Source organism: Epinephelus fuscoguttatus, linkage group LG5 (genome assembly GCF_011397635.1).
Source record: "Epinephelus fuscoguttatus linkage group LG5, E.fuscoguttatus.final_Chr_v1".
Lineage (NCBI taxonomy): Eukaryota > Metazoa > Chordata > Actinopteri > Perciformes > Serranidae > Epinephelus > Epinephelus fuscoguttatus.
The window spans coordinates 23,722,693-23,739,852 of NC_064756.1; the positions used below are offsets into that span (position 1 = coordinate 23,722,693).

Below are 17,160 nucleotides of genomic sequence, written 5' to 3' on the forward strand. Positions count from 1 at the left end.
CCCGCCCGCACACTCACTGCGCTTGCGCAGCTCCGGTTGGCGCATCCTACTGATAGTAACACACAGGGGGCAGCACGCTACCACCACTGAGACTGTGGACACACACACACACAGTTATCATGAACATCTGGTGAAATGTCTGTGAATATTAATGGGAAACAACATCTGACTGTAAACGCATGTGAGGATAACATTAGGGAAGCATTCTCTATATTAACCAGGCTGCATGGTCAAATTTCAATTATGCAGCACACACAAATTAGTCAATAGCACAACCTTGTGGTTGTAAAGCAATATCAGTACCATGTGTACACATGCAAGTAATCTGACTCCGGTTTTTCATTGCTCTTAATGTAGGCAACACAGAAAAAGAAATACAAGTAAACATAAACATTATATATACACAGAATGAGGTGAAACTGCACATATATATATATATATACATGTACACGCAAGTCAGCCTTGTACATAGACCTTGGACATTGTAGGTCTAACATTGCATCTATCTATCTATCTATCTATCTATCTATCTATGCTAGTGTTTCAGTCACACAGCGTCAGAAACAACCCCTGTGCAACAACCCGTGACACCATACATCCACAGTACCTGTAAATCATATATTTTACAGTTTAAGTTTGAATATACACTTTTCAAACATGTAAATATCACTGTCAGTGTCAAAAAAAGTATATTAACTTCAGCTTTAATGTCACTGCATAGCGTACAAGTATTGTGCAAGACTGGGCATTATGAAGACAATTAAATATCTTCATATATTTTTTACCAAATACTTTGATATTAATATTGCGACGAATTGTAGGGTTGACTGTTGGTGCTTTCATAAAACATTTACACAATGAGATTTATGATGAATAATCATCAGTAATGTGGATATAATTACAAAGGTGGCAAAGATGACTAACAGCTATAGCAGTCAGCTACATCAGTAAAACAAATCACTATTGTAATGTAGCCTTTAAATCCTGGAAAAGACAACTATGACAATATAATATTTGAAATCTAAAACTAAATCTTGTCTCATATCAAAATATTGCTATAATATTGATATACTGCCCAAGCCCAGTAGTCAGACAACAAAATGCAGATTATCTAACCAGAAGTGCAAAACACAGTGAAGTGCAAAATTGCTTTACACAATACAATACTGAATAAAATTAAAAATAAACAAATAAATAAATCCAAACATATCATCTGAAAGTAAGAAAATGTTGGGGTGATGCATATTAGCTTATACCTCATCAGAAGCACAGTGAACAGATCTGCACAGACTTACACACTATGACAGTGAACGTTTGATAGTGAACACACCTGAGTTTGTTATCACAGATAAATCATTGCTCAATATGGATAACAGGGTAAATGATTAAAATTTCTGACAGTTAATTGGTCCCGGGGCAGACCCAGAACACACTGGAGGGATTACTTGTCTCATCTGGCCAGGGAATACCTTGGGGTCCCCCAGGAGGAGCTGGAAAGTGTTGCTAGGGAGATGGACATCTGGGGTGCTTTGCTTGGTCTGCTGCCCCTGCGACCTGGCCCCGGATAAGCAGATGAATACAGATGGATGGATAATTGTTCACTTAAAGGCAACAATTTACAGCACTTGTATTTCAAACCTAAACTCTTGAAATTCACAGATTTATTCAAGATCTGTCTGAGTGCATAGAGATTACATATTGAATTCTAAGATTGTTTGTGTGCACAGCACCTATAGCCAACTGTTAACAGTGTCATCAGATGTTTAACATGTAGATTTTTTTCACAGTTCCATCACAATGAGAAGTGTGTGTTGCCTGGTTCTACATCCCAATAGTTTTTCATCCTGTCAGGTTTTATCAGATGAACTGGGAGAGCTGAGGTGCAGTGATCTGGATCTGACCCTGCTCACATCAGAGACTCTGGACAAAGTGGTCACATTTTATCTCCAGTATATAACAAATGAGTGAATCTAAGACCCTGGTTACACCTGGTATTAAGATGTGTCCTGGCTGATTGGATCATAAGTGGTCAGCTCTAAGTACAGGTGTGAATGCAGCAAATGTGTCATGAGATCAGATCACTCAAACTACATGTGGAGGTGGTCTGGGCCGGATGAGGCCACATCCTGTCAGCAGTGTGTACACTAATGTGTTCTGGGCCACATTTATGGACAGCTGCCATCCTTGCTTATCTTAGAAAAACTTTTGTTGGTGCAGTTACACAGATGCAGAGCTAAAGGACCATCTCTGGAGTCACTCTACTCCTGGCCAATGGTCTGTTCAACATCTGCCCAGTTAGCACAAACTAAAACAGCAGCTATTGAACTGTCAGAGAGACATAGAGCTGAAATGTGATGTGATCGTCAACAAAGTTGACTGTGTACTGGGCTGACATGGTTAACCAAGCACATCCTTTTTAATAGTCATGGGAGGACAGAGGCTTGGTGTCCTCACAGGAAGAAGGTCGAGGATTTGGTTTACAGCCTCAGTCCTCTCTGTGTGGAGTTTGCACGCTCTCCCCAAGCTGACGTTGGGTTTTTCCTGGATGCTCCGGTTCCCTCCCACATTATAAAAACATGCAGCTCAACTGAAAACTCTAAATTACCCACACAAATGCATTTTATCTGGACTTTAATAAATGCTGGTAATAAATACTAAAACTCTGATAAATCTATTTAATGTGACATCTCTGTTACCATCACTCACCATCAGAGGCAGGATTACACTAGATTCTGGGCCAGAGCATTTTCTACAGAAAGATTTGATAAGTTCAAAGTAAAGAGTCAGCTGGTCTCCAGCTAATCTAATTCAACCACTAGATGGCCACAGTAACTATCACCGTTTCTGCTAACTCTATACCACATTGGAACATATACAAATTGGGCTTAAAAGTGTATATATAGTATATCTGTACATCACACACACATAGGAACATACAAACTCATAAAAGGCTCCATGGTTGTTGGAAAAGAAAAGACAAACTTGACAGAAAAAAACTTGACATTGTCATTAAATCAAACCCTTCCTGTGACACTCCTAATTCTAATCCTACCATGGAGTGACTTTACTCTCTTTATGCTTCTACTCCATTACAGTTCAGAGGGAAATATTGCACTTTTTACTCCACTACAATTATTTGATAAGTTTAGTTACTAGGTACTTTACCATTTAAGATTTTATCACATAAACCATATGAAAATATACAAGTCCAGCTAAAATAATTATTCGACTGATTCTAAAGCTAACTGGAAACTATTTTGATAATTGTTTAACTCAGTTTTATGTAAAAACACTTCACGGTTCCAGCTTCTCAAACAAGGGCGTAGGCTTTGTTTAAATGCTGAGGGGGGCGTGTCCAACTGCCCCCCTTAGATCTACACCTGTATGTGTTTTTAAATATGAGGACTTTATGCTGTTTCTTTTAATTATTTGATTTATTAAATTGGTTTGATTGTTTTTGTAACTGGGTACTTTCCTTGTAATATTCTAATACATTTTCCTGATTGTACTTACATGCTTTTACTAAAGTAACATTTTCAATGCTCCTTTTCACTGGTAACAAATTACCAATACTTTTACTTAAGTAAAGGATCTGAATACTTTCTGCACCACTAAGTATGACTCCAATGATACCACTATGTGAAAATGCACAGGGCACTGAACCACCACTGAATACTTTGTGTTTCACTCATCATACACCAGGGGTCAGTATAGCTTAAAAATTGATGGGCATGAATATTACACTGTATGTTGATTGTATTGTGGAATGTAATGGAATTCTGACACATTATTGTTTTGTTCAGATAAAACAACAGTAATTATTCTGGTATCCTTTGTCTTAATAAACATGTTGTTTTATACACACTGTGATCCAACAACATCTTGTGTCAGTGTGCACAAGAACCACATCCATATCATGTAATGTCCTTTTCTCAGGAAGCACAATCTCATGCAAAGTCAAGAAAAATTCTGACAGTAGTTTCCCTCATGTTATCCTCTCCTTGCATAAAAATGGCATTTCTGTAGATATATTCTAATTCTAGTCCCGAAAGCTCCTAACACTGTAATTATTTAACATAAGAATGATCTTAGATTTACTGATCTTCAGCTAGTCAGAGTGACAAAGCTGATGCTGTGCTGTTGACCTCTGACCCCTGACCATGTAAGGGAGCAGCAAGAAGCTATATTTTCCAGGTGGGCCTAAATTAAGCATGATTTATAATTATATGACGCTATGGCAATGAAGTCTAGTTATCTACACATAAACGATCACATGTCCTTTGACTTATGATTCTTACATTGGTCATTATTTCGTTACATGAGCTGCCACAATGATGTAGGTCAGCAGGAGATCCCTCACAAACTACACTACCCACAATGCAGCAGCACCGCCTCACCACCAGCACAGTCTAGCCTCGTTCCAACAGACTGAACCATCCTCCTCTCCGCCCTGCACGGTGAGCTGCGCCCAGATCTGCGCACACGTGACGGGGCGTAGGTGCGCAGACAGCCCGCGCGCTCCATCCATCCCCATGTTTTGTAGATCATTGACAGCAGAAGCACTTGTTCCCACGTATGTGGACTGCGCCCCGGTGTATTTGGATGCAAAGTCAGCCCACAGACTGACAGCTCGGTGCTCGAAATGTCACGTCTCTTTGGAGGAAAAGCCTGTCTGGATACGGCGGAGCTCCGGACAGCTGGATGAGCAGCACGGACAGAGACTCCCGGGAGCGTTTTAGGCTGTCGCCAAATTGGGTTACTGACCTGGATGGTCCCTCTTTACTCGGATGCAACCACACGCCCATGCGACGATGTCGGTGGATGTTGCTGCCCTCAGTGTCCAGGTTAGGTTACAGTAAACGCTAATTGTTTACGTATTATAATAAAGCTTTGGAGGGCGGAAGAAGAAAGCAAGGACTGGGTACGCACAATATTTTGTGTGCATAACAAATAGCTATATTATTATTATTATTATGGGGGTCGATCTATTTCTAAGGGAAACATGGAGCCTTCATCGCCTTATTTCATCTGCTCCGCTCGGATCACAGATACTGTAATGCTGCAATGCCTCCATGCAAGCCTTCGCTGACAATATTTTCCACCTTGTTGCCGCCGTGTGATGCTTTCTGTCGCTCCTAAAGGATCCGTGGACATTTAAAAACCCTAGCTACTCGCTTGATGATCTGAAACTACCATGCGTGCTCTCGAGGCTGCAGGATAATAATGATAGATGCTGGCATCCCTTTACTGTCTTCAGTGCAGGAGAGTTTCTTTTCTCACCGAGGACCCGTCACCATCACAAATGTAGCCCAGCAGAGGCGACTGAACCAGGCCGCTGCACAGAGACAGAGACGGAGGCGGGTTTGTTGTACTCAGACTTGGCTGGATGCTGAACATGGTGCCACTTCACAGCTCTGTCTGTACTGAATACCTGCCGCCGTGCCGTCGGCTTGTAGCTGTAATTCCCCAGCTGTCTTAAAATGGACGGGGCCCTTTTGATAAAAGCTATTCGTGGACGTTGAACCCTGCTCATGAGTTGGGAGCATGCATGTAGGATTTAGCCTGGACCGGCTTGTGGGGATGTAGGGCGAATATCCGCGGATATTTCCAAACGCAGTATAGAAGAGAAATCAGCCCGTGTTCCTGGGGATGGCAGGCGGGGGAGGTGCATGTACACTGGGCTGGATGAGAAATAATGAGGACCCCTGCTCAGAGGATTTCATTGACAGACTGCGGGTTTTATTGGCAGCCTGAATACTCCATATTCAATAATAAAATTAACCAGTTGTGGTTTTGTTATCACCTCTGAGTGCAGCCCTCAAAGTCAAGACATTAGTGCTCAATGGGCTGATATTATCTTCAGAAGAGGTTATGTGTTTATTACAGCGAAGGATTCAATATTATAAATCATGAGCCCATTGTTTTTAAGTTTACTCTGCTTAAGTGTAAAAGCAATGTAGGTCATTGTTATGGTAACTGTTTTGTTCATTGTAGGCAGCAATTTACAGGCCAGAATTCACTCAGCGATCAGAAACTCATCAGACTGAAGGCATATATCTAAATTTCTCTTATCAGACCTGCTGTCTCGTAGATAAACACATATTCACGTCTCCTGTGAGAGTCGGTGGCAGCTTTCCAAAAGACACAATTGTAGAAACAATCAATTAGGTTTCGGGGGGGTTACACTCATGGATCTGCTCTGCTGAGTGTCATTGTTTGACCTAATGTACATTGTCCCTGAGTGAACTTGCCTTTGGGAATACATGTTACTTACACACTGCATAGCAACAGCACAGCAGCAACCGGTGACAGGATTTGGCAAAGTTTCAACAGCGAGATGTGGTGATGGGGGAGAGCAGTTGCGGCTCTCTGATCCTCTGATCCCCTCTCCCCCCCACCGGTGGTCGAGGACCCCTCGTCTCTGTCAATGGGCCCTGTATGGATTTTGTGCCTGAGTTGACAGAGGGCAGGCCTATAACGTCAAACAGCAGTCGGGCTGCCATGAACCCATACGGCAGAGCGAGCAGCACAGCAGCCCCCCTGTCCTGCACCAGCTGTGGGGGCTGCTGCTCCCCGCCTCCCCCTTGCCTAATCCCACTCGGGCCTCCCACCTCTACTACCTCCTCCTCAATGCCCCCGAACATGACCCCTCCGCCGCTGATGTGTCCGGCCCCAATAGTGCAGGTGGAGAATGGCAGCAGCTGGAACTCCTCCACCATGTCCTCCTCCGGCTCCCCAGACTCCCACCCTGGTCACCACTGTGGTGCCAACAACCCCTACTGGACGGCAGTGTTTGACTATGAGGCCACAGCAGATGAGGAGTTAACCCTGCGGCGAGGGGACCTTCTTGAGGTCCTCTCTAAAGACTCCAAAGTGTCTGGGGATGAGGGTTGGTGGACGGGCAAGATCCAGGACAAGGTGGGTATCTTTCCATGCAACTACGTCACGAGGGGCGACACCGCCAACTACCAGCAGCTGACCGCAGGAGGGCTGGTGGCAGGTGGTGTGGGTGAGTGCCCCTTGGAGATAGACTTCTCAGAACTGCTCCTGGAGGAGGTGATTGGAGCTGGTGGGTTTGGGAAAGTGTACAAAGGAGTATGGCGGAATGAAGAAGTAGCTGTAAAGGCTGCCAGGCAAGACCCAGATGAGGATATTAGTGCCACAGCAGAGAGCGTACGGCAGGAGGCCAGGCTGTTCTGGATGCTCCGGCACCCCAACATAATTGCGCTCCGTGGGGTCTGCCTGCGCGAGCCCAACCTGTGCTTAGTGATGGAGTACGCCAGAGGAGGGGCTCTGAACCGAGCACTGGCTGGGAAGAAGGTTCCCCCGAGGGTTCTGGTGAACTGGGCGGTCCAGATTGCCACAGGGATGGACTACCTGCACAACCAGGCATTCGTACCTATCATCCACAGAGACCTCAAGTCCAGCAACAGTAAGTACTACAAACAAGTGAGACTTATCCTCACAGGGGCTCCTCATCTGTAGATGGAGTTTACTCAGTTGTCATGTGACCTAAAATGCTCATGTGATAGCAGGTGTTTATAGGTTAGAGATCACATCCCTGTTATCACAGGACCAAAATGTGGTTGAAGGTGCCAGGATATGAGTAGACCTCGCACGAAGATATTCTTTGTCACACTATTGGCAAAGTCAATAATAAACCTTAAAGCTGTGTGTATTATCTGACTCACAGCTGAGAGGCTCAGTGAGGACAAGTTGGATCAAACACCAGGTGTTATGAGGTAGCATATTATGCAATATAGATTCAAATACAGTAAAAAGTGACACAACAAATGCAAATGCGAAACACAGCTCTACTGTATGAGCTCTATTGTTTCGGTACATGTAGCTAAAACTAACAGTCCTGCCTCATGAACTTTGTACTGTTTAGTTTTTGCTAAGGTGTTGATTTAACTTACTTTTAGAGGCTGCCGTTTGCGCTGTTGTTGAATTATTTTGCATTACACTGAAAGCTGTGTGTAATACATAGTCTGTCCTTGCTGATATGTGGTAGACAAATTAGAACAGTAGATATATTACAACGTTAGAGCTGTGATATGGCGTTAAAAGCCACAGATGAAGCTAGTAACTTGATCTTGACTCATTATCAAACTTGTTACAACAGTTTCAACAAAAGCTGAACATTATAACCCTCATGAAAGGAGGATTTATGGCAGGACTGCTGTATCGGAGTGCATTAGCCTTAGTCAGGTGTACCTAATAAACTGGAAACTGCTCATTTGCTCTGAAGAAAAGAAATAGGAGAACGACAGTATTTTGTTGGTTTGACAGTGATATTGACGCAAGTTGGGAATTATGGGCAGAACATGTTGTCCATGTAATTTTTTTATGCATAATATATTTTCAGGACTCAAACACACCCTTAAAGGACTCGTTTGACATTTTGAGAAATTCTGTCATTCTCTTTCTTACTGAGAGCTGGATAATAAGATAGATACTATTTTCACGTCTCTATATTAAATATGAAGCTGTAGCGAGTAGACAGTTGGCTTAGCTTAGCATAAAGACTGGAAAAGGGCTAGCGTAGCTTTGTTTGAAGGTAACAAAATCAGCCTACCTGCACTTCTAAAGCTCACTAATTAATACATTATATCTCATTTGTGTGGAAATTATAATGTTGTGGCTTTAACTGGGGCTATGTCCCGAACTGTTTCCTGTTGCAGGTGCTTTAAATTGCGTGAGTGAACTTTAAGGCCTGGAAGCACCAAACCGACACCAAAGAACTAGTGGCGATGAAGGCTGACTGTTGTGTCGCATCACATTGCTTTAGTCTCTGCCAAAAAGTTGCACTTGAACACACGGCAAAGACTACAACCAACAGCCAACTAGCACGTACATTCGGCGCCCGTGTCAGTGGAAATTACTCTTCATACAGCAGGTGGTGGTAGTTTGTATTTGTCATTAAAAAAGGGAAACCAGAAGACCGACGGGATGGGCTCAAGACGCTAGTTAACACATAGTAACAACACAACCCAATGTTGAAAACACAAATTGAGATTTTGGTACCTTTGGACAGAGTCAGACTAGCTGTTTTCCTCCTGTTTCCAGTCTTTATGCTAAGCTAAGCTAACTGTTATAAGCTTTAGCTTCATACTTATTGTACAGACATTAAAGTGGTATCAATCTTCTCATTCGTCATCATTGTCTCGTAAAATGGTGAAATCTTTCACATACAGCAGAGATAAAGATCATTTTATAGTACTTAAGAACAGAACAGAAAACTCAAATAAGAGTAATACTAGTAACAAGTATAATTCATATACTATTAAAAAAGAGCGCATGTGTCCCACTGTCCCACTTCTGACATTGACATATTTTGGTCACATCAATCAGTTTCTCTGATCGGCCTGTGTGAAATCCACTGGGACAGATAAGTAGACAGTTACCAATGTACAAACATTTGGCCCTCTTGTATCCATTTTTCATCATTGCATAAATGTGATTATCAAGTGTCATTGAATATTAACTCACAGAGTTTCTTTCTGGGAGCTGAGACTGGATGAGAAACTTAAATTGAACGCGGCAGGGAGGCCTAAGTCCTGGAGAGCTGGTCTCCTTCTGCCATCTTTTCCCTGTCATCTCTCTCTGCACCTCCTCCTGCTCTTCCTCCTCCTCCTCCTCCTCCTCTTCTTTCCTCCCCTCCTCAAGGAGAGCAGTTCTGCTCTGCAACTCACTGAGCTATTTTTGGTCCTTTGTGCTACTTGCTGTTTAAAGACGCAGTTGCAGTTGTTGGTGCATCAAAGAAATAACACACAGTGTGCATCTAAGTGCATTTTGTGTGTGTACATGCAGGTCGGACTGTGTGTGTGTGTGTTTATCCCAAGTGACATGAGTGATGGGGGGAGGGAGTGTACAAATATGGGTGGAGTGTGCAGGATGCTGACTAAAGGCCTTTTAAAGAGGGAGACAGGCAGAAAGTAAGTATAGCTTAAACACACTCGCTGCTGATCTGCCGAAACGTCTCCTAATCTTCAATCCCTGTCTTCTTGCGTCTCACTTTTGAACATGCATACCCTGCTCCCATCTCGTCGCTCTCCCTCCTTGCTGTGTGGCTCAGTAACAGTAACAACGGGGGATCAGATGCGTATTGGACAGCAGAGCCTTGGCAACAACACCATAACGCTGCCTTTCCATGGTGACATGGGCACTGCTTCTGTGTCACTGAGTCATACAGCTGCTAGCCGCTGTCAGCTGCTGCGCAAAATGTCAGTCCCCCAATTTAGAGTATTGTCTGTGTGAAAATAGCAACAGAAGAAATGCAGGAATGTCTCATGAAGGGCTCAGACCCTGCTTTTTCCACCCTGAATGATGACTGAAAATGTGTGGGTGCTAATCGTTAAGTATGTGATTAGACTGTGACTCACAGGCCACACTGAGGGATGTTTGCATTAGCCTGGCGATGCCCAGAAGGGTGAAGCATGGAAAGAAAGCTAGAGAGAAAGGCAGAGAATAAGAGGGTGGAATAGATCATGTTAAGGAGGGAAAATAAGCTCGGGGACCAGAGAGAGCTGAAATGTATGAAGCGAGAGAGGAGACTGATGGGAAAGAACAAGAGAAGGAGAGCGCAGGGGATAAACAGCGGTTCATCTCAGTTTAGGGTTACACCTCAGCTCATTGTCCAGGTGCGCTGGTCTCAGGTGTCCTCTTCAAACCGCCGACCACTTGGCATCACTGCGGTGACAGAGCAGCTCAGGCCCCCAAGCTTCTCCTCTGTCGTCTATCTCTCTACGCTCAGTAAACACACAATGTTCATTCTCCTTCTGAAGAATTCATCAAGGCTAAACGTGACACTGCTCACAGAGTCTGCGTGTGTTTGAAGCTTTACAAACATTTTACAACACAGGGATTTTATTTTTGGCTCACTCACATGCTTTCATCTATTTTTGTCCCAGCGAAGTTAAAGTATTTTTTAAGGCGTGTTCTCGTGCGTGTGTGAAAGTGCTCTAACCTGCTGAGTGTTGCTGTCGGTCGAGGCCCACACTGAGTGAGTGAGTCTGTGTAACATGGATAATCTGATTACCATGACCTCCTTAGAGTGATGTCACAGCATGTTTGTGGATTGGCAGGTCATGGCCCCCGTGGTCACGCCTTACCTGCCACTCTGATCCTGGATCAGCCTTTAGTCTCTCAAAGCATAGGGCACCAGTCCTTTTTGATTGGCGTGATTGACGTGTGGGATTTAAGTAGAAACAATGGTAGGATTCAGAGTGTTCTTGATCACTGCAAGCATCAGTGCATTGATATGATATCAGTATTATAGTATGAGACTAGGGCTGCAACCTTTGATTAATCTGTTGATTATTTTCTTGACTAACCAAATAATTGTATGGTTCATAAAATGGTGAAAAAGGTCAACTTGACATATTAAGATGTTTTGTTTTTTGTCTGACCAGCTGCTCCCAGCCCAAAGATATTCAGTTTACTCTCACAGAAGACTAAGGGCCCTCAGGGTCCAAGCCAACGGTCGGCCAACTGTCAATGTCAGGCCATCCCTTCTCACTAGACGGCTCTTATCAGTCCTTGTTTTTTGGCCAATTTAGCATGTTGAACCAGCATTAGAGATGGCGGAGCCCATTGTTGAACGAAATCACTCTGATTGGCAGTTCAGCTCAGTGCCTGAGAAGAGAAACAGAAGTGAGGAAAGTAAACAAAAGAGAAGTCAAGAGGGCACGAGATCCACTCAATTGTGATACGTTAGGTAAAATTATTTTTTTAGCCATTGAGTTCTTTAGCAGAAACGTTTCGTAATTGTTTGTGTTCTTGTTTGCTAGTGCACGGTAAATATCCTTTGTTCCTTCAACATTGGGTTTTGTTATTAATGTGCTAACTGGCTAATAAACGTCTCCCAGTTTCCCTTTTTTCAATGATGAATATAGACCACTGGTGCCTGTTGGTATGAAGAGTTATTTCCTCTCATGCAGGCTTAGAACGTACATGTTAGTTGGCTGTTGGCTGTAGTCTTTGTGATGTGTTCATGTGCAACAGTTTGGCTAAGACACAGGCAACATGAGGCGACAAAACAGTTGGCTTTCGTCCCCAATTGTGCTTTGATGTTGGTTTGGTGTGTCTGGGCCTAAAGAAAAACCAATAGCTATTCATATCTCAGAAGCTCTAACTAGTGCATTTTGGGCATTTTTGCTTAAAATAGTTGTTGCAGATTGTGAGACTCAATATTGATCTTGATTTAACCTAAATATCATTTTTTACATAATTATAAGACTGCCTAACAATGAAATTGTACAATTTAATGGTCCAGAATTAAATGAGCAGTAATGTTATATATATCCACATAACTAGTAATGATTTCTTTAAAAACTCTGATGTAAATTTATTTTGAAAGCACCAGTAGTGATCGGTATTACATTATTGACATAGGTGTGTTTGGTCAGTATTTGGCTTTGTTTTGTGTTTCCTAGCCTGAGATATCTGTGGTCACTAACCCACCTCAGCAAGCATGGATTTGGATTCCTTTTAAAGAAGATTGTAGACCACAGCTGACAGATGACAACTAAAGCTCTAACTAAGTGGTTTAGTGACAACAAAACCAAACACAGATATTACCAGAGTCCTCATTTAAGTCTGTTCACTTACTTTAAACTTAATCTGCTGCTGAGTACTGTGTGATACGGTCAAAAGCCCCAGAACAACACACAATACACTATCTGCTCCATTACTGCTGCCAGGATATGAGAGTCATGGTTCCCTTTTAAGGTACGTGTATGTCACTGAGAGTCACTGATGACACTTTATATAGAGCTCTATAGAGGCTGTGAGTCAGCAGCAGGTAAGACAACACAGGTGAGATGATCACCTGTCGCAGGAAGACACAAGCCAGGATGTATCTGTACCTGCAGCCCGCACTTACAGTAAATGTCATATAGTCTGACCATGTCTCACTGTGGACGTTTATATGCATACAGCTATTGTTTGTGTTTTACTTTTAACACCGGTTAGATAAGATGTATCTGCATGAATTCAACACTTATTAAAACAACTGTGAATATAAGTTGAGATTTTATGGCCCCAGATGAAGCGTCTGTGATGTTTTACAGTGAATTCAGAGGCTAATAGACACACTCCATAAAGACAAGAGGGCGGCTGACATTACCTGCTGTTTTGACTGCTGTAGTTTCAAATGGATGCCATGTTTACACAGTCAACAATCATCTGAATAGCGGGAGCCCCATGTCTCAAAGCAGGCTTGTCAAGGGTGCCGTTTGCTCATTGTGTATTTAGATTACAAAGCAAAAAAGGAGAAACTTATGTAATAGATTGCCTGGGTCTTTTTCTTTTAATTTTGGTGTTTAACTACCTATCATGACGTCAAAAACAGCACATGCTGTAGGCCTAATAGGCTAGATAACAGATTAGCAAGGTGAGATATGGCAAATAGTCGCCGTCATTGAAAAGCCTGCATGTGTGTATGTGTGTGTGTGTGTGTGTGTGTGTGTGTGTGTGTGTGTGTGAGAGAGAGAGAGAGAGAGACTGTAAGAGTGAGTCTGTTGAGGAAAGGATTAGAGTGGAGGCCAGTGCCGTCTGATAATCCCTCAGAGAGACAGAGTGGTGGAGGCTGAGACTGTGACTAACTGGAGTGTGAGCTAGCAATATGACTGCCACACAAAATAGAGACGGCGAGGCCAGCATCACACGCCTTTTATCCTTAAGTGGTGAAGTATTTCATCAGAATCAGAATCGATTTATTACTGCTAATCGACAAGAAACAAACATAGAATAGAAAAATTACAATGAAAATATTAAAGAATATTTTTTAAAATGTACAACGTAACTGTTAAAATGGAAAACCAAAATATATTCTAGAGGATGCGCAAAGGTTCACAGTATTAAGAATTAAAAGAAAATGCAATGTACAGCAATAGTAGTCGTTTAATTTACTGTAATGCAAAGAGGTGAAGATGTTAATGTCTGAGGGGTCCCAGACCTTGTTGATGAGGGCCGCTGCAGATAGGAGGAAACTGTTTTTGTGCCGTGAGGTCTTTGTCCTGATGGGCCGCTGCCTCCTGCCAGTGGGGGGTGGTTGAAAGAGTCGTTTCTGGCATGGAAGGGGTCGGCTGCAATCTCTCCTGCCCGCCTCAGGGTCCTTGAGGTTGTACAGTTCCTGGGGGGATGGCAGTTTCAGCCAGTCACCTTCTCCAAAGAGCAAATGATATGCTGCAGTCTGCCCTTGTCCTTGGCAGTGGCAGCACCATACCAGATTCATGGGCGTGGATTTGAAGAATAATATGCATGTACGATATGTGTGGATATGACTCCTATTGATTCAGTGTGTGGGTTAGTTTCAAATATGGTCGTGGAAGATAATTGCTGTATTATTAATACACTAAGCCCATTGAAAATAACTTCAGTAAAATCAGTTTTCAGCAAGAAGAGACCTCAATCTAAACTGACCCTGTTTTAATATTAAAAGTTTACATTTTTTGGACGAGATGCAGCGATGTAACTGCTTTCTATGAATAGCTTCACAGATCCATTCAGCAAAGATGATTGATCTGGCATAGCCGCAGATAACTTTCCGTGTTTTCAGTCAGACATGTATAAATCCAGTGTAACAGGCAGATTTGCGACCAGAACCTGAATGTGCAGTGAAACCTTTGAAATGTTAAACTTGTATATCATAAAATAACTTGGATCTCAGAGCAGAAAGGTAGGTTAACAACCTCTACCTGCATTTTCACTTTGGTGTTAATTACAGATCCTACTCTTATTTTACACTACTTTTTTTTTTTTGCAAGTACTTTGGCACTCTGGGATAATTTAATGCAAGTACTTGAATATAGATGTTACTTAAAATGCCCACCCTTAGAGTCTATAAATTGTTTTTTAGGAAGATTCCTCATAGTAAACCAGGCATGTCCAAAGTCCGGCCAATCATGGCCCGCGGACCAATTTTAAACAGCCCTCAGCTTGACATTTCAAAAGATATTATAGGTAGCAGACATGGCCACAGAAAAGACACATAAAATGGACAGCGAGTGACGCTGTTTTCAGGAGTGGTGGAAAGTCAAATGTGTTTTCACTGAAAGATGAAACAGTTGTGTTTGTTTGTGATTTCTTTAGTAACCCATTTGATGCGAGAAGCAGCGGGCCCCCAGGTATTTTAACATGATCTAATCTGCCCCCATTCAAAAACGTTTGGACCCTCCTCTAGTAAACCTTTAAATGACCTAATAACATTAGCCAGGTTAGCATAATCTAAATATTCCCACTGATTCTAAACTGATTGAAAAACAAATGTAAGGCAGATAAAAGATCTGCACACTGTACTGACAGCTCAAAGCAAATGAAATTCAACAGAGCAGCATTTTGATCTAACAGAGATCTTTGTCAGGCATTGTCAAAAGTTTTGTTTGACTTGTACTAAATATTTACACCTGGTAACTGGCAGGTAACTAGCTTTTATGTTGCTAATTAAACCAACTGACAAAGCTAATGCTAATGTAGTATTTACTGATTCAGAGTGAAGAGCAAAAGAGGTAGGACGGTAGGAAGGTAGGGTAGGGAAGAGGTAGGGAAGGAGGTGGTATAAAGTCAACACATCTGTCCTGGTGCTTCATTAAATTGTGGTATAATAATGTAAAGGGAGAGGTTTATAATAGAATCAGTATCTGAGTTTATAATCTAATACAGCTACTAATATTTATTTTCAGCCCAATCTTTAAGGATTTTAAAAAGTGAAGGGAACACGTTCACCAGTGGAAATCAGACTCTCGGTCAGAATAATTACACCACAGGCTGTGTTTTAATTTCTGTGGTGCGTGTGCAGTAGAGTATGAGGGCCTGTGTGCGTATGGAGGTCGGACAGCAGGACATGCTGGCGCTAGGGCAGAGAACTCACACTCCTACTATCACACACACACACGTACACTCATGTGCACGCTGCAACAGGGCAACAATGAACCCATTCTCACACAGCAGCCCAAGACAGAGTGAGAGCGCAAGGCTCACAATGGCAGGAGTCACTGCAGGAGGGGATGTGGGGCGAAGGATGGGAGATAGAGGCAGCGAGGGACGACTGTAGGCCATGAATGACAGTGCGGTGGAAGCAAGGCAGGATGGGTAGAGGAATGCAGTGGCTGTGGAGAAACCCCTGGAGGCTCGGTTGGGAAAGGGAATAGAGAGATGGATGGGGGGAGGGAGAGATGGAGGCAGGGATAGGGAGAAGTATATATGGCCAGTTTGAGAGGAGGTCAAACCATTCTTCTTCCTCTCAGTGAGCTGGCTACAGATTAAGGTTAACGCTCTTGATGGACTTTAGACTGCAGCTTTCCATTATGTGTCTGTCTGTACTGCAGGCCTCATTATACCAATACACTTCAAGTTCAAGTGAAAGGTATAAATCATATAACTGCAGCCATATGAACACCAGCATGTGCAGGTAATAACCTGACCACTAAAACAAATTCTTTAGGTGTGAGGTGAAGTAGATGTAGCATACACAACTTTTCCACACTGTCTTCTACTGTACATGATGTAAATTTATTACATTACCTTTTGTATAGTTATATTAACATGATGCACTTAAATTAGCTTCAGTGATATTGAATGATCCAAAGCAATGAGTCTCATTGTTGCTGTTCTTTATAGCCACGTTAGCGGCTAGTGGTCTAACAATATTTGATCCAGACTGAAATATCTCAACAACTATTCAATAGATTGCCATGGAATTTGGGACAAATATTCAAGACCCCTAGAGGGTAAATCCTAATGACTTTGGTGATCCCCTGACTCTTCCTCAGGAGCCATTAGCAGGTTCATATTTGTGGTTTTGAATAAAATATCTCGACAACCTGGCAACAATAGATTGCCGGGAAATGTGGTACACATATTCATGTTTCCTTTAGGATGAATTTAACTTCCCTTCACTTTTCATCGAGCACCATCACCAGGTCAAAGTCTTTATTTGTGTAATTCTTTAGTTTATAACCAAATATCTGCCAAACTAATGCTACCTCCCTCGGTGACAGCTTACTAGCTATGAACCGTAGTCGAGAACACACTGGCTTATTAACATTCATTTTAGCTTGGCTGGTAACTAGCTTTTAGCAGTCAGGACCACTCTGCAGAAGGAAGGATGGCGAGGCTTTTGGGTGCCGTTCACCAACAATGGCTTTATACTCCTGA

The 17,160-nt window shown here is 42.6% G+C and overlaps 1 protein-coding gene across 1 annotated transcript in view; it reads left to right on the top strand.

Moving 5' to 3' along the window:
• The first annotated feature begins 4,537 nt into the window (after positions 1-4,537).
• Positions 4,538-17,160, top strand: part of map3k10 (mitogen-activated protein kinase kinase kinase 10) — a 51,381-nt gene continuing 38,758 nt past the window's right edge. The window contains exon 1 of the mRNA XM_049577068.1: positions 4,538-7,432. Coding sequence (XP_049433025.1) covers positions 6,439-7,432 — 994 coding nt within the window. The 5' untranslated portion in view covers positions 4,538-6,438. The remainder of the gene's footprint in view (positions 7,433-17,160) is intronic.